Raw genomic sequence first — 25487 nt, 5'->3', positions numbered from 1 at the left:
GCTATGTGTTGTAACTTAAGACTAACCTGTTGATACAACGAGCTCAGTTAACCGTTAGCCTTACCCTCTACGGTACAGCGTTGCCACATGGCAACAACCCCATTTTAAGCCTTCTACACACAGATAATACATCCCAAGGTATGATGCAATGTATTAAAAAAGAGGTGGGGTTCTAACTAAACCATTAGCAGTGTTTAAATTTGTCACATGACTTTCTGGAGGCCATTGTGAGACCCTTTTCTGCAGACATCATCGACAGGAGGAGCCTCACCATTTGACTCCTAAAAATTCACCAAAAAAGTGTTTTCTCAAAGTTTTTCAACGGGGAAAAAAATATACACTCAATAATAGGTGAGTTAAGTTCATTATTATGTAGTTTCTTGCCCTGTACTTGATTAATAAATGATAGAAAATGTTAAAAATGTGTACGTTGCCATATGGCAACACCGTACCATTATGGATTGCTAGCCTGGCATGTTGATAACATGTTGTATTTAGTTAGAGGCCTACTTTGCAATTGCATTGGTGTACACTGATCTTCTATAGTCTATAAACTATAATAATGCACTTTGTGAGTCCTTTCCACATTGCATATGATGATATTTGACACATCTTTCTTCCATTTACAGAATGAATGCCAATTTTTTTTTATGGTAAATCACAGAAAAAAGCTGAACTAGCCCTCCCACTAGATGATAGTGAAGATGACAAGGGATTCAGTGACGAGGACAATGAGCTGCTGGAAACACAGCAGAGTGAGAGTGATGAAGACAGTGATATGGATGAAGACTATGAGCCAGAGAATGAGGACAGTGGAGACAGTGAGGACAGAGACAGTGAGGGCAGAGACAGTGAGGGCAATGGAGACAGTGAGGAGAGGGAGGACAGTGAGGGTGAAAGTGAAGTGACAGGTATTACCATCATGTTCCAGCCTCTATTTATGTATTGCATTAAACTAAGAATATTTACTAAGGATATTTGCTTGTTTTCTAGGTCCACCTCCTCCACAGGAAACGGTAAAGGCTAAAGGGCTGGTGTGGAAGAAGAGCAGGAGTATTCTTCCAATTCTTCCAATGTCTTTTTAAAAGCTTTTATTTCACACGAGATGTATTATTAACTGTTCAGGCTACTGGGGATTGTTTATACTAAAACATGAGTTTTAAAATAAATGTTATATACAATTTTAAACAAAACTCTCTTGTTTTCATTACTTTCCATTATGGTACGGCTAAAAACTACTAAAAAAATAATATTTTTGAAAATGTCTCTGTTTACTTGATCTATTTTAAGACAAAAAAACAACCCAAACATTTTTTTACCACCTGGGATCATAGTGCGTACCATAGAGGGTTTTAACCTAAACCCTTCACTTACAAATGTTACTATTCACATCAGGTGAATTTGGTCTCGTACGTTGTACGAGAGGCTACATTTCGCTCCTCTTGCAAGGGACAGGAGCTGATCGGGCGCACCTGCGCACCCAAAACTGAATGCAGATGAACAAATAACGTTAACGATGGGTTGTGAGCCCAGCTGTAGTTCTACGCTGTTAATACTGTAAACGTTTGGATTGACTACAGCTAATATAGTGTAGTGAGGCAGCAGGTGGAGCGGTCTCTCTGCAAGATGGAGACTAATTAAAGTCAATGACATACACCTGGTGAACGCCAGGTAGGGAGGAGAGGTGTTAAATGTGATAGCGGGCTGGACACACATTTGAGCAGTCAGTGGCTGGCACTCCTTGGGGCTCGGGAGGGGCATTCGCAGCTGGTTGGCTGCCGACGCGAAGAAAGTAAGGCAGGGGAGCCGTTCTGGTGAGGAGGGGAGGTTGGTTGCCTCCAGATAGCCAGGGCTGGGGTCATAGTGGGGTTGCTGGTCGCCGCTTCTCACCAGCTGGTTGCCGGTGGCACGTCCACATTGGTGCTGCGGCTGTTGGCTCCAGAGCGGAGCGGGGTCCTGTCTGTCTGCGCCGCCCGACGAGTGTGTGTGTGTGGGGGGGGTCCAAGTGTGAAGCGTGCAGTGGCGTGCTATGATTTAAACCGGAGTGCTGTGTGTTTAATGCTAGTCCAGTTTCTATCTAGCTCTTTAAGGTGTGGGATGAGCTCTGTAGCCTGATTTGTAATTTTCCCCTCTGGCTGTTTCTTACCCATTCCGTGTCTTATATAGCCACCATAACCCTGCGCCCTAATTTATTGTAATTTTAGGAATATCAATAAAGTATACATTTTATATGCTTGGCTGTCTGTCTTGTGTGGGTTTGTTCAACTCCTCTGACTAAAACTGGTTACTGGTTAATAAGGTTCATTACAATAGTTATACAGTCAACTTGAGGAGCATTCTTATTGTTATTGTCATTATTATATCCAACAATAATATTGTGTGTTGACATAACGGAAAATATGCTTTACATGTCATTGTGTTGTAGGGAACAAGGAGCAGACGGAGGAGTTTATTAAACTCCTTGGTCAAAACGACCATCTGTTTACAGGAGCCAAAAACACGGCCACACTCGGATGGAGGTAACTTTTGAGGCATAAAGGAATAGACCATTTGTTCTCTATACGTACTGTATTTGTATGTAAAAGTTACATAAATGAACCCAAGTTCTGTACAAAGACCAAAGTACAAATATAATCTTTGGATCAAATTAAATGAATGTTGTTTTTGGGTGGGGCTGCACGATGAGCAGCAGGTAGTGCGTGCTTCACAGCAAGAAGGTCGCCGGGTTGATTCCCGGGTCGGGCCTTTCTGTGTGAAGTTTGCATGTTCTTCTGTGCATGCGTGGGTTCTCTCCGGGCACTCCGGCTTCCTCCCACAGACCAAAAACATGCTCATTAGGTTGATTGGTGACTATAAAATTGCCCCTAGGTGTGAGTGTGAGTGTGAATGGTTGTATGTCTGTATATGTTGCCCTGTGATCGACCGGCGACCGGTCCAGGGTGTACCCCGCGTCCCGCCCGTTGACAGCCGAGATAGGCTCCGGCTCCCCCGCGACCCCGAAAGGGATAGGCGGTATAGAAAATGGATGGATGGATGTTTTTGGGTGGGGGTGGGAATTTTATGTCTGTCCTGATGTCACGTGTTGTGAATCTGTACATATCTGTGATAATGTGATTTTGTGTGTTTACCTTTTGTCATGCTCCTGCCATGTTTAGGACAATCCTACAGAAAATGGGCCTGGAGGGAAAGGTGGAGCCCCAACAGGCCAAAAAAAAAAAAAAAGATACAAAGAAGATACAAAGTATGTGCGTGTTTGGATAATCATAAGGAAACTACATTTGTTTTACCCAAGTGAATAAACACTTTGATAAAGACTATTTCATAGCCAGTTAAAAGTTCCTTGTAGGGGCTTTAAACAAGCACTGCAGAAAATTGCTGCTGTTGATGTGATTGATTTCCACTTCCTCAGGAATGCAAAGATCCAGGGACAGGGCAGGGAGTCAGCGGGCAGCCCACTGCTGCTACCTGGCCCTGGCTTGTCCTCATGGATGAGGGTTTAGGACAGAGGCCCTCCATTGCTCCGCCTGTCCTGATTGCCTCCATCCCTGAGGACACACCAGGGCCAGATGCTGCAGTGGGTGGGCAGCATGATGAGGAGGAGGAGAGGCAGCCAGGAACATCAGCAGCAGGGAGCAGAAAGAGGAGAAGGGAAAGGGATGACCTTTTGGACCTGATTAGGGAGGACATGCAATTGCAGAGGGAGGCCGATGAAAGGAGAGAGAGAGAGAGAGAGAGAGAGAGAGAGAGAGAGAGAGCAGAGAGAGTATGGACAGACTTTTTGGTTTATTAGAGAGGATGATTGACAGGCGTTGATTTATTAGTGTTTCTGTCTGTAAATTGTTTATAAAATATATTGTGTTCAAAATTAAAATTCTGTTACCTTGTTATATTATCTGTTCCATGTCATATTTACAATCTAAATAGACGTTTGAACTACTTTGCAGTGACAACACAATGTGTTTATTATTTTGTGATATATACAGATTCCAAATATAACATAACAATATAACATATGAATATATTGAACTACTCACAGGTGGCCATTGCTAAATTGTACAACTTTTTACTTTTCACAGTGATTATCCACAGTGACTATTTACAGAGCACATTTATACATTTGAGGCTGAGCAGGTGTCCCTGGTGGTGCTGCTGGACTGGATGGGATGCCACATGGAAGACCTTGGAGTCTTCTGGCTGTGAGTGGGACGCCATCTTGGGGGTGGGGGATGCATGTCTCCACTGTCCACCACATCGTCCATCATTGGGGTTTGCAGGGCTGACACAATTGACAGCTGCCATGTTACTACTGTAGGGGAACTAACTTAATTTGATGTTGCATTCGTTGATAAAATGACGGGGCACCACCTTCCTCAGCTAAGAAGGACTGCAGGAATTAACTGCTATAACGCTGATAAATACTAACAAATGAACTAACGGTAAACCAGTCTGATAATCTGAAGTGTAAACTCTGGATACAGGGATCGTATATATTCAGTTCAAAAGGACACCGTCTAACTAGGACTTCAATCAGAATTTCATTTATTAAGCACAATTATGGGTAATGAATAATGTATCATGAATAGTTCGACAGAAGATATGAGGTGATATGACAGAACACAAAAGAAACTTATGGCAACACAATGGCAAACAAGTTTGGCCATAGTGAGAAGTAGTTGTAAGGGGATAATAGAGACGTGAACGTAAAGCTAAGGGATTAAATGAATAGTTGATAGAATCTGGATAAATTGACAGTATCGTAACCTCACGGACCAACTCTTATTCAAACCCACTTAATGCATGCCTACTTGTCAGCAACGCTCCTGTACAGGCCTGCTCCAAACTAGCCGAAGATGCTTCCAGTGTCTGTCCGTGGCTCGTCTGCTCGGCAGTCCGGTGGAAAACCCAGGCACACCAAGGTTGAGAGCTGATATTGGACAGTGATGATTCAGGAACTGGATTTCGACGGCGTCGGTGACAGGCGAGGAGCGGCTTTGGATGGTTATCTGACCCGGACCAGTGGGTGAGCAGCAGGCTGCAGGGCTTTAGCTTGGTTGGTAACCGCGAAGCAAGACTTTAGATTTAACAATAATAAGATTGTTAACCTCTTCGATGGCCGGTCAAAAAGTGTCTCCAAAATTATTATTACTTGATGAGAATTTAATAAGACAAAACAAATCATGTGGCTTAGCGTGGCGAGTAAAATTAAAGTTTCAAGGAGAGTAAACTAGAAAAGTACGTCGTCTGAAGAATGAAATCAGTACGAGAGACTTAGAAAACGACGGAACAAAAACACGAAGACAAAAAGCACAACTAGACAAGAAGACACAAAAAGACAACTAAAACTAACTGAGTAACACGCACTGAATTCATGCTGCGGCTGCAGACATTTAAATCTCGCTCTGGGGCAGCTTAATCATTAGACCGTCCTTCACGAGGGATGGTTCGTAGACGCGCAATTTTGTTTTATGAGGCGAGGAGTAACTAATGATTTACACGAGGGGCTCATCTGTTTCTCACTATGGTCAATCACGTATGTCTTAAATGGATGATTTTTCAATGGCATTTTAACATTGTTCATAACAGGCATTAGGCAACTCTTATGGGCGGATAACAATCTTCAACAATAATCAAGACAACAATTTCTAACACTCATCGTAATATGTATATGATTGTTTCAGGGATAAGTATCATAGCATATTAATGAAATAATAGAAAGGCAGACTACATTTGCCCGAAATGATTATCACCATTATGACTACTCATTAATAAATGTCTCATAAAGCACAATCAACTTAAACACTATGAACCCTAAGATGGCAGGATGGCTCCATGGTGGAACCTCAGACGAATTTTGTAGGAAAGTTAAAATCACAGCTTTGTCATTTTATAAGCTACAAACACGCGAAAAGCATTGACATAATACAGATTATGAGCTTAGTAATGTGAAAACATCTAAAGTTAAGTCAAATATAGAGATTCAGTTATCCTAGTATACTAGAAAACAAGGCACCCAGACCTACAAACAGTTTGTTTCAGGGCTGTCTAATTTATAACCCATCAGCATGATCTGGTTTGTGGACTCCCCTGAGGCCTGGCCTTTGTTCCCAGCCAGTTTTATTTTCCGTATCTCCTATGGGGCTATCACGAGGGAGCCTTAGCATCCTCTTGACAAACACTGTGAGCAAGGTAATCTTTGATGTGAAGGTGTTGGTAATCCCGCTTCCTTGAAAGAGTGTGGAAATGTCTCTGAGCCAGACATCCTGTTTCCTTTTATGGGATAACCTCTACCTGTGGACATTCCAGATGGTAAATAATTCTTAAAAGTTAGTCTGTTTTACAACTGCATTTGTCCTGAGAAATGCAGAGAGGAGAAGAGAAGGTCAGTTAGAGGCCAGTTCTGCTACACTACAATTGTTTAAAAGAGAGGCAACAATAAAAACACAAATTACTTCAACAAAACTCAACTGTTTACAAAACACTGTAAATAGGCATAGCTACAAATTAATGTACTTGTCCTCTAAAGGTAATCATGGTCAAGAATACCCTCCTCCAGGGCAGACACCTCAGCAAACAGCTGGTCCCGCCAGGGACCACCACCAACCCGTCCTCCCCCTCATCCTCCGGCATGTCATCCTATATTAAGAAGCACACAATCAACACTTCAGGCTCCATGGTCGTCTGTGAAATGTTTGTCTCCGTACGTGTTTTTCCCAATTTAGGAGGAAGGACGTTATGACGTCGTAATGCAATCAGGAAATGCCCTGACGGCTAGACCATCCCGTTTACCGATGGTTGATGCGGCCCACGGAGGAGCCTCCGCGTCCTCCGTGAGCCGTGTAGGAAGGGTCCTCGGAAGGATGCAGCCCCTGAATTGGGACACAGCCATAGTTATGATACATGTTTATCCGGGTTCATGTAAGCAACATTTTTGACAACGATGTTGTGTGCACGATGTTATTTTTGAAAACGGAGGAGCTAAAATATCCGTTCTACAAAATACCCTGCTACGTGTAAACGTAGGGGTAAGCTGTCTGTCTGTTGATATTTTTTCTTTTCTTCAGTGGCGCCATAGTTCGCTGGCTACGAACCTTAAACATCCCATAAAATATGCCGGCGCTCTCAGCAGCGGTACTTGCATCGTTACTAGGCAACGAAGCAGGTTAACTCACGTTGCGCTGCACAGAGGCCTCCTAAATGTAAATGATTATTGATTTATGAATGAGTGGATAGCTGGCTTATTTTTGGCATATTGCTTTTTTTTTTTTTTTTTTTTTTGGCCCGCCAGGCCTGTACAATGGTAGGGGAAACACTGGGTAATGTAATCTGTTCTCTATTACCCTTGATGTTTTTTAGGTGTCTTGAGTCTTTTAATCACTGCACATTTACTGTAAATAAATGCACTGTAATAATCCTTTAATCAGTTACTTTAAACCCAAGTGCTTTTTTAAATGAATGAATTAACCAAAATTCACACTGGAATCAGTAGTAAGAATAGTGAATTCAGTTATTTACTTATAAGAAAAATATATAAAAACAAATAAAATGCTGTACTTGAAATAGCATATACTTTTGTCTCTTTAAACCACTTGTTACCCTCTTAAATTCACAGATAAATTTCCACAATACCACTCTTAAGTAGGATAAACACAATACTCAAATGATATTCAATTATCCCTTTTTTTCCCCTTTAAATAAAATAAAATACCAGTGGGCCCACACTCACCAAGCTCACAGACACACACACACACACACACACACACACACACACACACACACACACACACACACACACACACACACACACACACACACACACACACACACACACACACACACAGTCACAAGCTGGCAATTAGTTCACTAATTTCCTCTTGTTGCAGCTTTTACTCTTTCATGAAACATCTTTTTTAACCTTACTTATGATGTATCTTTTTATGAACTTATTTTTTGAACCTTATTTAAGATGCTTTTAATGTTTTAACAACTTTAAACATGAACTTTATTACATATGGTATTTTTAACCAGATAACACTAGCTCATGCATACAGAGGTTGGGTGAAATGAGAGAAATCAGTAAGCTGAGGAGAGTGTGGCCACAGGAGGCAAGTTTTTAGTTAGTAGTTAGTACTGTAGTAGTAGTTAGTAGTTTTTTATAAGATGTGGCCACTGCTAGTAATGTTACAAAAACTACAGGATCTGATTGTAAACCGGAAACAAAACAATAGGCATGCCCCACGCACTTGTTTGGTCTTGCCTGTTCGCTAGCTGTAAAAAAAAAAAAAAAGAAAAAAAAAAAAAAAACCTGGTCAATTTTGTGTGCCGGGCATGTGGATTTTCGTAAACCGGCAGAGTTGTGCGCTCACGTCACCAACACCTCAGTCAGGTTTCCACATTGTCTGGCATTTTGCTGTGATCAATAATTAGCAGCAGCCGCAATTCAATGCAACTATCTGTGTCAGCACATACAGTCAGACCTAAATTTATATATTTTGATCAGTATCTCATCTGACCACATCGCAAGCGCATTCGGCATGCGTAATGGTCACTCAACCTGACTGAATGTACACAGGTGAAACAGGGATGTTTGGTGATCTGTGACTCAAATTGCCTGGTGACAAACCTATATGCCACTTTCCCCGGGTCGGCACATGACTCGTTCATCCTGGTGAATTCTAGCATCCCTACAGTCTTTCAGGGGGACACCCCTCTGGATGGGTGGCTGCTAGGTGATAACAGCTATCCACTGAAAACGTGATGACGCCATATATCACACCGTCAACAAGACGGCGGCGTGGTTTTAACGGTGTTTTCAGCAGTGCTCGGTCAGTCATCAAACACACACTGCGATCAATAATTAGCAACAGTCACGATTCAATGCAACTATCAACACATACAGTCAGACCTATATTTTGATCAGTATCTCATCTGACCACATTGCAAGCGCGTTCAGCACGCGTAATGGTCACTCACCCTGACCGAATGTACACAGGTGAAACAGGGATGCAAACTAATCGGTTAATGTGGCTGTGCCAACCAGAAACAGCCGTGGCATCCTACAGAGCATATATACTGCATCTATCAGAGCACTCAAGAGACAGAGAGAGACAGACACATGGAAAAAACATAAGTGATGATCGTTGTCTGCTATTACCCACGTCATTTCATTCCAAATACATACAAATGTAATCATAGTAATGCTTAACGTTATCTACAAAGATGGAGTACATCATTGCTTAGAGGACGACCTGCAATTTTCTGATGCTAAACTCGGACAAAACTGAAGTTATAGTAGTAGGCCCTAAACATCTTAGAAAGTCACTTTCTGATGACATAGCAGTTATGGATGGCATTGCGCTGGCCTCCAGCACCACTGTAAAGAATCTGGGAGTCATCTTTGATCAGGACATGTCCTTTCACTCCCATGTAAAACAAATTTCAAGGACTGCCTTTTTTCACCTACGTAATATTGCAAAAATCAGGCATATTTTGTCTCAAAATGATGCAGAAAAATTAGTCCATGCATTCATAACTTCCAGGCTGGATTATTGCAATTCCTTACTATCAGGCTGCCCAAATTCATTGCTGAATATTCTCCAGTTGCTCCAGAACGCTGCAGCACGTGTTCTGACAAAAACCAGGAAGAGAGATCATATTTCTCCAATACTCGCCACTTTGCACTGGCTCCCTGTAAAGTTTAGAATAGAGTTTAAAATTCTCCTCCTTACTTACAAAGCCATAAATGGTCAGGCACCTTCTTATCTTAAAGAGCTCATAGTACCTTATTACCCCACTTGAACTCTGCGTTCCCAGAATGCAGGTCTACTTATGGTTCCTAAAGTCTCAAAAAGCAGAACAGGAGTCAGAGCATTTAGCTATCAAGCTCCTCTCCTGTGGAACCATCTTCCAGTCTTTGTCCGGGAGGCAAACACTGTCTCTACATTTAAGAGTAGGCTTAAAACTTTCCTTTTTGATAAAGCTTATAGTTAGGGCTGGCTCAGGCTTGTCCTGGACCAGCCCCTAGTTATGCTGCTGTAGGATTAGACTGTCGGGGGACATCCAAAGATACACCGAGCTCCTCCGTCCTTCTGTCCCTCTCCATCCGCACGCTTTCATGTCCTACCACGGTGTGTTACTAACTTAGCTCCTTCCCCGGAGTCACTGTGCTTTGTCGTCTCGCAGGTTCCCATGGACAGTGGCTGAATCTGGATTGTGGATTTCAGCTGCATCTCCTGCCTTGGCCCTGCCTGACATCCACTGCAACTGCTACTGCTGTTATTACATCCACTGTCACTGTTACTGTGACTGCATGTCTGTCTGTCTGTCTGTCTCTCTCTCTCTCTCTCTCTCTCTCTCTCTCTCTCTGACTGGGATAAGTTACCATGGACATTTATTCTTTGGAGCTAGCCTGCTCCAGACCAGGCTAAGTTCCAGGATCTATTTAATCTCATCCCTTATCTCAGTCAGCAGTCATCACAAACAGAAACCAATAGTTATTCCACTGCCCACTACACATTTTATCACATTCAACTAGATCCACTGTTATTATTTAAACATTAACACAAAACATAAGCATCATTAATTTTAATTTTAATTAATTTCATTAATTTCAATCATTGTAGATACATGATGATTTTAGATGATGTTGCAATCATTAGATAGACAGTTTCCCATAGACTATATATAAAATACACATCCAATATAAATATAAATACACATCAAAGAGTAACATGATGTTCCTTTATTGAATAAGGATAAATCAAAGCATCAGTTCCTTTCCAATCTGAAGTCACACAGTGACTCTACAAGTTTGAAAGCACAGAAGAAAAGCATATCATACAACACAAGAATAAATAGACATTCAAAGATCTGTATCTAATACACCCCACATGTCTGCGCACTGAAATAAATGCAGGACAAATCCGTACACAACAAATGAACAGACAAATGAATGGATGCAGTAGCCTGCAAGCTTGTATACAGCACAAACATAAGAGACAAAATCGATCTATATTGAAAAAAAACAAAAAACAAAAAAAAAACACAAATTCCTCTGCTAATACAGGCCATATTTAACTGAAATTCACAGCATGCGTCTCTGCCAATGCAGGACATATTTAACTGAAATTTGAAGCATGCATGTTAGCAAAAATAATTTAACACATATTGGTTCCTCCCTAAAACAACATACATGAGATAGGAACAACTTTATTTATCCCAAAAGTCCTTCACCTCCTTGTAAGCCTCCATGAGGATTTCTGCCTCCGACGAGGAAAAGTACGCCGCTCTAGTCGCCATAGTGAATCTGTGAATCTGTGATCGATGGCGGGGTCTATTTGAGGAAGCCACATGCACATACTTATCCAGGATAGGTTTCACCTGGCTTGATGAATCCGTGTCTGCTCATCCTGGCTTGGTCTTTGTGCAACTGATTAAGCCTGGACGCTCATGTTTTGGATTGGTTGAACTCAGCTCAGTCACTTATCCTGAATGTCTTAATCCTAGTTTTGTGCAACGGGCCCCTGGAATGCTGCATTCAGAACCAGAGACACTGCAGAATACAGACTGGTGAAGAAAAATATGTCCTGGGGTATCAGGGAGGCCATCGTTAAAAAGGCCCACTACTGGCTCCATCCCTTCCAGAAATTCTGAAGAGCATGTCTCCCCATCCCAGCCCTCATCAACTTCTATAGGGGCACCATTGAAATTTCTAACCTACAGCCACACTACAAGGTTTAGTAACTGCAAAGCGCCCCCCAAAAACAAAACAAAACACGAGCTCAACATGATAGTCTAGACAGCTAGTAAGATCGTTGGTGGTGCTCTCCCCTTCCTGCTTCCTGCAAGGATCCCCACCACCACCAAGGTACAAAAGGGATAAAAGGTCTGTGCCAAATCCAGCAGAATGCAAAATAGCTTTTACCCGAAAGCAGTAAGGATCATCAACACACTGTACCCCTCCAGAAATATTCCCACCCCCCACTAGAGGGTAGGTGGGGGGTGGGGGGTGGGAATGTTTCCCAGTGGTTCCCAACCTTTTTTCCTTGAAGCCACCCTTGCCTGTGTCCAAGACAAGCCAGGCCCCCCCAGCCCCAACTCATACCTGCATACAGGCACTAAAAGAATAAAGTGATTAATTACAAACTTTTATTTGCAAAAATAAAAGGTCAGAGGTAATACATAGCTTAATGAATTCAAATGTGTAAAAAATATGTTTTGATTTGGATTATACATAGCTTTGATTAACCAATCGGGTGTGTTATTGGGATTTTATACATTTAATGTGCACAAATATAATTTTGGTAATCTCACAACCTCAGCGCAGACAAAATTGTGCGTACCCCCTGCGACCTCTGGCGCCCCCTGGTGGGGGGTAATGAGTGGTTTTTGATCAAATGTGTACCCAATATTTTATTTAAAAACAAAACTATTGCATTCCACATGTCAATTGTTTTGTCACACTCATAACATATGCACCAGAGTTCCCCCCTTTCTATTACATCTCCAACATATATGACTGTTTCTGAGTTTCAGGAGTCCAGTAGGATCTATTTAATATCCCCTAACAAATTAGTTGTGACTGTGTTTCACTTGAATAACAGTACCATGATGCGCACAGCTTTTTCCTAGTTGAATGCCATAATTTAGTCTGATTTGAGGTGACATAATCCCATTAGTTAAGATTGTGGCAGAAGGATCAGTATATATTAGTTCCACCCACTTCCTAAATTTTGGACCGAATCCAAATTTTTCTAACGTCGAAAACAGAAAAAGGAACTCCACTTTATCGAACGCCTTTTCCGCGTCCAATGAAAAGGCAGCAGTTGGTGTGTCATAATTTCTTGTCATCCACACAATGTGTAACAGTCTTCGAAGGTTGTCTGCAGAGCTCCTGCCCCACATAAACCCCACCTGGTCTTGATGAATGAGAAATGGGACCACTTCTTCCAATCTAGTTGCTATGATTTTAGTGAGAATTTTTTCAACCACATTAATCAAAGATATACGGCAATAATTAGCACACTGCTGTGGGTCTCTTCCCTTTTTATGCAATAGCGTAATAACCGCTGTCCTCATGCTTTCAGGCAGCCTACCTCTTTGTAACACGTCTCGATATACAACCAACAATCTAGGGGCAAGATCTTCTATGAACTTCTGATAGAACTCTACTGAAACCCATCGTTTCCGGGGGCCTTTCCTGTCCTGAGGCCTCTGATTGCTTTTTTAATTTCATCTATGGAGATGTCGTCTTCCAGAAGTGCTCTCCCATCCTGTGTCAAAGCTGGGAATTCAATTGAGGACAAAAAACTTTCTAATTTGTTTTTGTCTATCCCACCCTCAGTTCCTGATAAATCTCCATAAATGTGGTATTTATGTCTCTTTTGTTCGTGATAAGGTTATTGTCTTTTATCAAAAATCGATGGAATGATATTTTGAGATTATTTGTTTTACTCTGTGTGCCAGTACTTTCCCAGCTTTCTCTCCCTGTTTGAAATATTTCTGCCTAGTACAGAACAGGGCAAATTCAGTTTTTCTGTTCAGTATGTCATTTAATTTGCATTTAAGCTCATTCAGTTTACCCCATGTATCTAAGTCTTGTTGCTCCATGTGTTGCTTTTCAAGCTTTTTGATATCTTGATCTAATTTGAGTATCCTTTGACTCTCTGCTTTTTTGATAAGTGAACTTGAACACGCCCTCTCAGAACAGATTTGAAAGCATCCCACATTACTCCATGGTCCTCTATGGAGCCTTCATTATGCTCCCAGAATTCCTGCAATGTGGATTTAATAAAATTGCAATTTTTTTCCCTGTTCAGCCTGCAGTTGTTAAAACGCCATCTCAAGAATTTTTCCACTTTATCTAAAGGATAGATGACCAAATCTACTGGTGCATGGTCGGATAGTACTGTTTCCAATTGTAGAATTCAGCACCTGACTAACCATACTACGGGATAAAAGTAATCCATCCTAGAATAACATGAGTGAGGATGTGAAAAAAAGTAAAGTCCTTTTCACTTGGATGCAACAGTCTCCAAATACAGTATCAACAAGACCCAACTCTTCTGACAACACATCCATTGCCATAGCACCATCACTGTTAGCTTGAGTGGGTTGAGAAGTTTTATCCATTACTAAATTCCTGACTTGATTAAAATCTAAAATATTATTGTTCCCCATATCTCTAATTAAGTGACAGACTTCATGAAAAAACTCCAGGTAAACAGAATTAGGAGCATAAATGTTGGCAATAGTCATCCTCTGACCCTCTAAAGTGACATCCAATTTAACCCATCTACCTTCCTTGTGTGAGACCTATTTATGTATCTGACAGTCTATGTTTTTCCTTATCAGAATACTCACTCCTCTTTTTCTTGAGGAAAATGTACTATGATATTCTTGTGCAACCCATTCTCTTTTGAGTTTTGATGCTTCCTCTTCATTAAGATGGGTTTCTTGAATGAGGGCTATATCCACCTTTTTTTTGTGTCAGGTATGTGAGGATTTTTTTCCTTTTGACCACATCATTGCACCCTGATATATTCCAAGTTACACTTTTAAATAGCTGCATAATGCTCTGCAAAGATACTATTATGCCATCCCACTGCCGTGGTTTCCTCTCCTCTGATATTAGAAGTTTTCAGAAATACAGGATTACAAGTATTAAAGCTATATATGCATGAGACACCTAGGGTTACACATCAAACAAAGAAAATAAAAAATACAAACTTAGAAACTCACTGCAACAGCAGCCTACCAACAAGTTCCTTTCCAACATCAGACTTTCCGTTATACACATGGTTCCCTCAGCTGTGCCTTCAAGGCCAGCCAACTCTCCATTCCCCCTGAGTTTTAACGTATCACTTCTATCCATTGCAAAATGCTATAAGTCCATTGTTAAAGCTTGACTGAACGACTGCATCATAATCCACAACAAATTTGCTAAATGGTGGTAAGAGAGCTTGGATTTAAAGATGTATTATTCAGTGATAATTGTATGGGAGACAAGGAGCAAGGATAACGAAAAAAGGAGTGTATATACATGCTCGCTACACACACACTTGTTATGAGCATGCACCTTTATAACAAAAAGGAAACAAAATAGATATCTTACCGGAGACTCTGACCTCATGTCATATAGGTCTAATGATGACACTTTTTTTTTTTTTTTCATGAAAAAACTCCAAAGCCTACCCCTTAACAGCTCGAGCATCAGAGTATTGTCCTTGGACCAGAAAATAAAATCTCTGCTCACGTTAATAGCCCAAAAGTCCACATTAGTCCAAAAAATAAGATCTCTGCCCATGTTTATACCCAGAAAGTCAGCATAGGTCCAGAAAAGAAAGTCACTGCTCACGGTAACAGCCCACCACCAGAAAATTTCTGTCCACATTGGCGGTTGCTCCCTGCTCCATCCAGAATTTTTACTCATGCCAGTATCCAGGGATTACTTTTATTCCTTAAGATGCACAAAGTCTCTGACCACATCCATGTAAAATTTCTCATGCTCAGCTTTTCAGCGTTTTTTCTGCATCATTCCAACGACGTTGTTCCATAGTGTATTTTCATGTATTGTCTGTGTCGCACTCTTCTCCTGAGAAATGCTTTGGCATCTGCCGCACACGAGAACTCGTACTGCTGGTTGTCCAGTGAAAAAGATATTGTTGCTGGATATCGTATGGCATATTCCACATTACGCTCACAGAGAATTCGTCTCACCTCTTCCTATTTTTTGCGTTTCTCCTGTATCTCCTGTGCATAGATTTGGAACAAAGAGATCCTCATACCCTTCCAGGTGACTTGCTTCTTCTTTCCCTTGGCCTTGTCCTGCAGAAACTGGACCATGATGTGTCTTGGCCTGGTGTTGTCTCCTGGTCGAGGGCCAACCCGGTGGATCCTGTCAACTTCGTATCAGTCAACTACATTAATATCCAATGCCTCCAATAGCAGTGTTTTCATAAAGCCATCCTAGTCGCGTACATATGTTTTGACGCCGGGAGAAACCCTCCAACGTCGTTAATTTCTCCTTTAGTATGTGATTCTGCCTTACTAGGTCATTCACCACCGGGGCCCTTTTTGCCTCTTCATCCTCCAGTTTAGATATTCTGGATTCTGCCTCGTTAATTCTGCAACCCAGACATTTCACTGTCTCATTCATCACCTCAACTCCCCTTTTTACCCCCAAAACGTCTGCAGCCAGGCTCTCGAGGATAGTCTTGATACCCTGCAATTCAGTCATAACAGTTGCGGCATCTTGCGAAGATGATTCCGCCATCTTAATTACACTCGTGGCCTCCACGGGGTTCTTGTCACGTTGGTTTTGAGAGGGGTTATGGGTAAAATAGTGGCTATTTACCAACATATTCCTTTGACGTTACTGTTTCGTCAGCAGTATATGTACTTTTGAAATTATAGTTAATGAGAAAATGGGGAAATCAGCTAATAAGCGTCACCACCGGAAGTTCCTGTTTTCCTTATTGTTTTCCTTATTTCAATATATAAAACAATTTGCCACTAAAAACTCATAATGTATCAACATGCAGAAAATAATTTGTTTACATTATGTGCAAAAGTAGGCCCCTCGAAATCTGTTTTTTCCAGATTCTGTTCTATCTTTTCCCAAATTCTACGTTTTTCCATTTTAATTTTTCTGAATTCTGTGATTTACAACTTAAGCACATTCTGTCACCAGAGTGATTAATTGTGGTGGATGAATAAAATGTCAACAATTCAATCAATATCAATTAATTTCAAGTCACAGAACATTGTACTGTTTTTTATAAAATGAATCTTCTACAGGACAGCCTCTATAAGCGGCTTGAACACACTGGGTAAGCAGGTCTGACGGTGGCCACTCTCACATTCAGGCACTGCTCCTCTTTGTTTGCAGTGCATGGCCAATTATGGACTTAGTTTTTTCCTTTTTTATGAGCAGGATATGTGACTCTCCACATACAGCCACACAGTCTTCAACCATACTTGCATCTTGTATCTGCTGATGTGGTTTCTTGAAGTGATGAGCTATTGCTTGAATGTGGCCTCTCTCAAGGGAAAACCCTGATTGTTCTAAATTGCATCCACATTTGGCGACCTCTGTGATAATCTAAGTTTTGTCCATATTTTCTGCATTGCAGAAACCATATGTTTTTGCTTTATTAGCTCACAATTTTTATTACATTAAATGCAGGTTATCATGTTACATTTTATTACATTCTGCATACTTATTATGCCTGCAATATGAGCTTCTACATGCTCTCAACACCCATACCATACAGAGATCAGGAGAGTTCCATGACAGAGGTAGGGGGCTGGGTTGGAGAAAAGGCATTGTTGAATATGAAGTTGTCATCTTCCTTGCCAGCTTAATACAATTACAATTACAATACAGATACAGTTAGAAAAAAAAATCTTATTTTATCTTGAATCTTGTAGTTGGTTGTACATTATCTACTGTTTATGCTTGCTTATGTGTTTTGTGTATACAGATATTGTTTGTGCAATGTGTTCATTTTCTTTGTTTTGTTTTGGTTTTGATGACAGTGTCATTTTTTATTAGTTTAAATGAGGGGAGGACTCTGCATAAGCCTTTTAGGCTTCCTTCCTCTACTGCACTGTAAAGCCTGTCTTTACTTCTGAATGTGTATCCGTGAGGGTCTGGCAGGATTCCTCCCTCATCCTCAGTGTCTCTGCTGTTTTTCTCTCCCCTCTCTGTGTTGTTTGTCTCTCTCTGTTTGTGTGTGAGTGTGTGTCTGTTTCAGTCGAGGTGTGGTGACTTAGTTTCCACCTCCCACCTACTCACCTGCTTGCCTAATGCCAACTACACCTGTAGCCTGCAGTACATAGACCCTGGTCATTCACTCTGCTGTTTAACAGAAGTTTGTGTGAGTCATTGTGGTGCTACATTCAGCCGGTTCTCTTTATTAAATGTGACTAATCCTAATCTAACCTGTGCTTCAGGTCTGTTGTCTCGTGCCTGCATGGTTTGCCTTCTATGCCCTGATTTTTGTTTGTCTCCAGCATTTCTCCTGAAGATTTCAAACACTGCCTGCCCTGCTTTGCTATTTTGTCTCAGATCTACAATTCACCATCCAGCCTGCCTGCTCCATCGCTCCGGATTTACATATTCCAAACACATAGGAGGCAGTATGTCACCAGAGTGTCCACTAACTAACTGCTGACTGTCGCTGCCATTACCTAGTTAGCTCAGTTAGCCATGCACCCAGTGCCAAGGTTATTTACAGCAGCTCCATCTAGGCGTAGACATGAGAGGTGTGAAGCAAGATAGAGGTGCCTCTATGCCTAGTGCCTCTTGAGGTGCTAAGTGGTATTACAAGACAGGGTGGGCTGGGGCTAGCTGGTTAACACAATAACACCAGCAGATATCTCTGCAACACAATGCGTACACATCATTGACATGATACCAAAAACTGTTATTTTTTCACATTCGGCTGACTTTTTATCAGTGATTTCTAACTTTAATCTTTGGTATGTTGACTTTTATAACAGGACTCTAATCTTTCCACAACAATCTAAGATTTGTGAATCATGATCATTAATTAATATCATTAATTTTCAATTCAATTCAATTCAATTCAATTCAATTCAATTCAGTTTTATTTGTATAGTGCCAAATCACAACAGATGTTGTCTCAGGACACTTTCCATACTTTGTCAATAATCTCAAACTGTTTTAACCATGTGATGCAAATCACTATAAAAACAGAGCTGGTAACATCTGAATTAAGAAAGTATTTTTTCTTGAAAAATTGGCTATTCTCAAAACCCATCACCAATTCATATTTACGCCCCTCTCATCCAGACTGAATAATTCATCTCTAAATGTAATGTGTACAGGGGTTTCAGCCTCTTTTATGTCCCATGGGTGAGAGTAGTAGACGTTGTTGGATCACAGAACTGTCATTGACTATTTATTTGTAGCCCCCACAATTCAACTTTTCATGCTGCACACTGTGGGGTGGGCAGGAGGAGAGTGGGGGTGATCAAAGCTCCCTTTCATTTCAGCTCCAGACTGGGGCCTCAGATCAGGCCTCCATCACTGCAGGGATGTGCTCCTTCACCACTAAATTGTATATCTTTCTGCAGTTATTTCTGTCTGATGGTCTCCCTTTGTTCCCCTTCATTCTGAATCTGCCTTTTGATTGGCCCAATATGCCAAAACAAAACAAAATGAGAGGAGTGTTCATGTTGAGGGATGAAAAATAAAGGCTTTCCATAATAAACAAGTCAATTATTCAGGAATTGAGTCTGAAGAAGAATGACTTTATAAAGCAAGGACATAATTTCAGTGGTTTCTATGCAAATCAAGATGTATCGAGATTTTTCAAAATTGTAAGACATTATCTCACCTAATGCCAAGATATTGTCACTCGCTTCTCTAAACACAAATTGAAACAGAGAAAAGCTTCTCACCGGGCAGTTTTTCACTGGTGTTAAGGAAAAAAGTAGTTACATGTCATGACAATCACTGTTATATGTTCCATGGTTAGCTGATTCACTGATATCGCTTTTACGGTACTCAATCAGTGTCATCCGCCTCTGAAATGACTCTGCTCCACCACACAGAAATAAAATCAGGATAAATTCTACAATTCTACGTTTTCTTTCTGAATAAATGTTTTTTCTATTTATCTAACCGCAGAACAACTGAGGCTGGAAATTTCTTTTGCAAGGGAGACCTGGCCAAACCAGCAGCATAAAACACTGCAACAAAACCAGCAGAGAGCAACATATTGTAATGTTGTGCTGATGTATCAAAGTCTTAATGCATCATTACAACTGAACAGGTTATTCCCACTCTAGATTAAGGTCCTGATGTCCCTTAATGGTTTAACTGATTTTTCCACAAACCATCAGCTTTGAAGAACTTCAGTACACACATAACAATGTATTGATATTTATTTTTGCATTTGATTTAAAATCCATCAGCCTGTCTGATGGACACTCAATAAATATAAATTTGATTTTTACAGTGCATTAGTGTTCTAACGGCAACATTCTTGGAATGTTTTGAAAATACTGAATGTGAGTGTTGGGAATATTGTTGTGTAACTCATCAATCTAAAAAGGTTTCCCAAAAAAGTTAAGCAGTGGGATATAGTCTGTACATTTCATACAATTTACCACAAAACCTCAAACCCCTGCTTAGAGTTTTTAGAGTTGATAGGAAGCCTGCATGCGTTACAGCTGCTCCTTGCTTCTAATATTTTGATGAGAAATAAATAACCTGCTAAACAAGTGACATCCAATTCACTCCCATGAACTGTAATTGAATTTCTGTTGTCACAGTTGTAAGATAACCTACATCCTGCATACAATAATTCAGTATTGGGAGGAAAGATAGGTGAGTGAGCAGATATTTGATAAACATGATTGAATAACCATCTTCATCCGCACCACAGATCCTTCACTGAGGCTTATTCTTTGTTGCCTGTAAATATTTTCATCCCCTAACACTGTAGACGCCAGTGAACTTCATAGAACATTCTGCAGAAGATGCATTATTTTATTTTAACAAAAATGTTTTGGATGTAACATTCTGAGAGTGAATGAATATCTGGGCTATATACCACAACACAAGCCATAGGATCTGTTGTCATCTGTGCTTTTTAAAGCACAAAGAAAACTATAATCTTCTCTTTGCTTCTATTTATTTTATTTTATTTTATTTATTTTTTTGACAAAATATAATTGTTTTGGTGAACTACTGTATCAACAGCTTTCAAACACACTCCATACACTGTGCTTGACAGTCTCCATAGCTTGTCACAAATGCAAATTAAACTGCATCCTATGTACAGGAACTCAGTCTGAGGAACCAAAATAGCTGAGTTAATCAAGTTCTGGGTTAATCTACTAAACCCCAAACAGTGGGATCTACTGTAATCTGTACTTTGAACATCATATACTGCTGAATTGCCAGTGACACCCCATTACATCTTTAAACTCTTTCTAAAGCTTGTTTGACATGTCACAAATGCAAATTAAATTGCATCCTGCTTACATTATATTTGTTCAGTCAAATCTGCAGGGGAGTGATGCTAACCAAGTATATTACTGTTCAATAAAGGACATTTTACTGCAGCTGTAGATGGAACATTAAACACATCCCACAATAAGGTGCATTTATTTAAATTCCTGACATTTTTGCCATCCTACAAGATCAGATTGGAGCTCACCCAGTCTGTAGCATGAACAGTACCACACCTTTAGGCCCAATTAGCGCCTCTCATTCCCAGAAAGGAACGGTCTGACTTGGTATTCTCGTGCAAATGTCCACAGGGGTGTCGGGGCTTCTGAGCTATCCGGCGGATAAAGGATTATAACGTGCTTCAGTTCGACCTGACACTCGGTCTTCTCCGCCGGGGAAGCTGCAGGCTCGGTGTCGGTGAGTCCCTTGGTCCGGTGTGTGCCCCCCTGTTGCTTTAAGCAGTGCGTCCTGCCGTCCGACAGGAGGCGTGTCTCCCCTACGGCCGGAGCACAGCGTTACCAGATGCAAGTGCGGGGGAAGCGACTCGGCTCCTCCATAGAAACAAATCAACTTCTTTGTGCTGCTCTGGTGACTTCTCCCGGCTCCAGCTCTGCCTAGGGTAAGCCCAGTCTTTCAAACTTTACCTATATTTACATGGTTTTACTGCGCTCTTCGCTATTTTTTCCGGTCCTTGCATCTTTTCAGGAACAGGTTGTATCTTTGGAAACAGATGAAACCGAAGTAGGAGCCTTTTCACATCGTGAACCGGCAAAACGCGCAGAAAACACCGTCACGCAGCTCACAGGGCAGGTTTGAAGTTCATTTGTGAGTTTATACACGTAAATTCGTTTTTAAGCTGCGCCCTCAGAACGAAAAGAAAATTGAAGTGTTTCAGAAATAGATTCCGAATTGAGCTAAAAAGCCTCGGAGAGGTGTGACCTCCCGTGTCTTTGCCCGACCTCTATTTAGGGAAGCTTGTCACCTTTTCGGGTTCCTCCTCCTCCCTCTCCTCCTCCTCCGGCTGATCCCTTCGCTGTTCTGGGGTTGAAAGACATTATGAGGGTCGTTAAATGCTTACCGTGATCCGCTTTATGAATGATCCGTAGATAACGGCTCTAGTTCACGGGGTTGGATGGCAACTCGCGGAGACAAGTCGCGCAATTAAATCCCATAGTTGATGCGCACATTGGCTTTAAATCAACTTTATCATCGCGCAGGGTTGTCCGCTGGAGGGGCTCCGCTCAGCCTATTTAAAAGCCCCTTTAACACGTACAAACATACATTTGCTGAGCTGTAGCTCCATCTGTACAAACAGCGAAATATAAACAAATCCATATATGCTGTGGAGTCAGCTGTGTTTTTTCACCTGCCAACCCCGCAACACCTTTGTGCCCATTACGCGCGGCCATCAGAGAACTGTGGCTTTGTGGACTTGATATTAGTTCAGGGCTGCTCCTTCTGCGCCGATTTATTCATTGCACGCCGAGAGACAAATCTCAGACGTATTTTTTAGCTTCGGTCATTCGTCACACGTTGGCTCACAGCCTCTATAATGTGCGGCTATATTATGAGAGATAAAAAATGAACAAGCATAGTCTAAAAACGGAGAAATCAACTTGTAAGCGTGGACTGTACCCCAACACAACCACTTAATTATAATTACGATGTTGGAATCTTTTTAAAATCACATTTAGCTTGTGCGTACAACTCAAATGTTAAGTTCATTTGAGCTTTCCAGAAATGTTGTGCAGCCCGGCTTATGTTGGCCACAATAAATAAATGTTTATGTGGATGTAGGCAAAGTGAAACAATATTTAACCTTTAACCAGAGCTCGTATCATCATATGGTTTCGGTCCAAGCAGAATGAAGGAGCAGGGAAGCTGGCAAAATGAATAGAAACAGAAGACACCACCACGAAGTCTCTGTCCATGGCACTGAAACGTCATCCATGCAAAGACTTTAAAGCACAGTCTCTGTCCGTGGTGCTGAAACAGCCTCAACACAAAGACCCATTTCAAACAAATTCATCAGCTGTGGCCTCAACCTTCATCCCTGGACGTCTTTACAGGCGCTATTAAATCTCAATAAGATGTTTTATATTACATAGCAGATGATATTACGAGAGGATTTTTTTGGGGTCATACTGTAATGTTTTAATGCAAATTCGCTAAGTTTTCATTTATCATATTGCTGATAGCTTGCATCAGGGGCCAGCGTACTGTCACTTTTATTAACTCCACGTTTAAATCATCTTGACCTCCTTAATGCAAGAATCGTATTTCTGACTGACTTATGAGGTTTAAAGAAGTAATCTCTCACAGATTTTATTTAGAAATTGGGCATCGGATGAATCAGCCGGAATTTGCCTGAAAACTCTTCATTCAGCAACCACGGGCCTTGGAGATAATACAGCAGTAGTGTGTGCTTCTCCGTGAAACTAACCTACATGCTGTGAAATAGTTGTGGAATTCTCTGATTTATTTGTGAATATCATGTTAAAGGCTACAGTCCGACCTATCGGAAAATACTGAAAGTGGCACTTAAATGTTTTCGCCTTTCAGACCATTTCAGCACGATCAGTAATTCAATAGTGGAGTGAAGGAGCCGATGTGGCGCTTCTTGAGTTCACAAGTCAGACGAAACGCATGAGAATGAAATTTGGCGTTGAGGTTTGGCTCTTATCAAACAGGCTGTAGTCTCAGTCTCAGGGAAAGTGGAAAGTAAAAAAAGTAATCATTGCAAAGACAGAACATGAGCGCTGAAATAGACCGCGCTGTGAGCACAGGCTATTCATCATGTTGAGTGCATAGTGACAGGTTTGCTTCACGGAGCCCTCACATGAGTCCGAGCTTGAGTGACTCCGATCAAGCACAGGCGATGTTTTCCAATTCATAGATTGGCTTTTATTCGGCTGTGCACGGCGACGCTCTGCTGCCAGCAACGGCCATTGAACCGAACCGAGGAAAAATCAGAGAGAAAACCGGAGAGCGGCGGCTGCCTGGCCGGGGACACGGGAGGAGGGGGACGCATGATCATTTTGGTGGGCGATCTAGATCAAGGGGCGAAGTGTGGTCAGCAGTAGCCGAGAAACATGCCCGATCCACCCTGTGCGCTCTCCCACTACTAGTGTTGGCTCGACGTCAGATGCTGTGCGGCAGTGCAGCAGGAGGAGCTCGGGCTGGCGAGCCTGCTGAGACCGCCGCTTCACTCACTCACTCACTCACTCACTCACTCACTTGGTCACGCTGGATCTCCACAAACCTCCGCTCTCACCCCCCTCCAATCTCTGCCTGTGTCTTTCAGTAGATGGATTTCTTCAAGCTCTGCCCTGCCTGACATGGATGCCCAGCCACCTCCACCTCCACCACCACCTCCACCATCATCTTCCTTCGCTGAGGGCTGTTTCTTCTTGGCGCAGTAAGCTGGACACGCAGTGTTTTTTTCGCCAAATGGATGTGGGGAAACCGTTGCCCAGTCCGCCGGTGGTGATCATGCCGTGATATTGCAGCCGCCTTGCTTCACATTAAAGGGGTAAAAGAGAAAAAAATCTGGGGAATATACCAGTTCAGGGAATAAAAATCCTGTGGACCACACAAGCACCATGAAGATTACCTCCCCGCTGATATTTAATGCGAGAGTCAGGTGCACCGTCAGGCTTCTACTGCTGCTACTACACTGTGTGGGATATTCTCATGGGATGCCACACGTCTTGAGATTTGGTGAGCTACTTCTTCCTTTTCCTCTCATGTGGCTCAAAAAGTTTGATTTGTATGTTTTCACCCCCATAACGCTTGTTGCTCTCATCACGACCTGTTGGAAACTCACTCTTGTGCTGAAGGAAACAGTGAAAGTTGCTGTTCTGACTGTTTGCATAATTTGCAAGGCTTTTAGGAGCAATAGTATGAGGGTAGTGCCCTGAAAGAGTTGGCACAGACCTACACTACTATAGTGCCAAGCTGCCAAATAGAGAAGTGAAGAGAAGAGAGTATATGAATGATCTTTAAGTCCATAAGGAGGCAATAGTGGGAAGCCTGTAACTTGTTGCTATTTAGAAAGTTTCAATTTTAAAAGGTTTGACATTTGCAGATATCAGTTCCCCTCAGTGTGTACACTGTCTGCTCCTGATATTTTGATGATTTCATGTCAGCCAATTTTGTGTATGTGTGTATGTACTAGATCTGATGTGACGCTGTGGTGTTTGTGTGTGTGTGTGTGTGTGTGTGTGTGTGTGTGTGTGTGTGTGTGTGTGTGTGTGTGTGTGTGTGGTGGAAATTTATTCATCCTTTCATATTTCACGGTATATGTACATGTAGCAGAGGTGTGTGTGCGTGCACGAAAAATGCAAGAAAAACAATGCAAGGGAGAGGATTAAATATTATGTATTATTATTTATTCACTAAGTGTTTTTTTTTAAGAAGAAGAAGAAGGTGTGTCATCTTTGAGAATATGCATCATCCATATTTCAGATAAATATTTTATTTTGCTCTTACATAAATTTTGGGT

At 41.5% G+C, this 25487-nt stretch overlaps 1 protein-coding gene across 4 annotated transcripts in view; it reads left to right on the top strand.

Moving 5' to 3' along the window:
• Nucleotides 1-21463: 21463 nt before the first annotated feature.
• grik2 (glutamate receptor, ionotropic, kainate 2) overlaps nt 21464-25487 on the top strand; it is a 325805-nt gene continuing 321781 nt past the window's right edge. For 2 of the 4 annotated variants that reach the window (XR_011602371.1, XM_070967098.1), the window contains exons 1-2: nt 21464-21602; nt 24288-24703. Coding sequence is in view for 3 of the 4 variants with exons in the window: in XM_070967098.1 (XP_070823199.1) it covers nt 24586-24703 (118 nt within the window). In the remaining variant the exon portion in view is untranslated. The remainder of the gene's footprint in view (nt 21603-24287; nt 24704-25487) is intronic. The other 2 variants (XM_070967096.1, XM_070967097.1) reach the window with 2 other exon arrangements.

This window comes from Chaetodon trifascialis, chromosome 7, assembly GCF_039877785.1.
Source record: "Chaetodon trifascialis isolate fChaTrf1 chromosome 7, fChaTrf1.hap1, whole genome shotgun sequence".
NCBI lineage: Eukaryota > Metazoa > Chordata > Actinopteri > Chaetodontiformes > Chaetodontidae > Chaetodon > Chaetodon trifascialis.
Note: the sequence above shows the minus strand (reverse complement) of the source record. Positions and strands in the feature narration are given on the sequence as shown.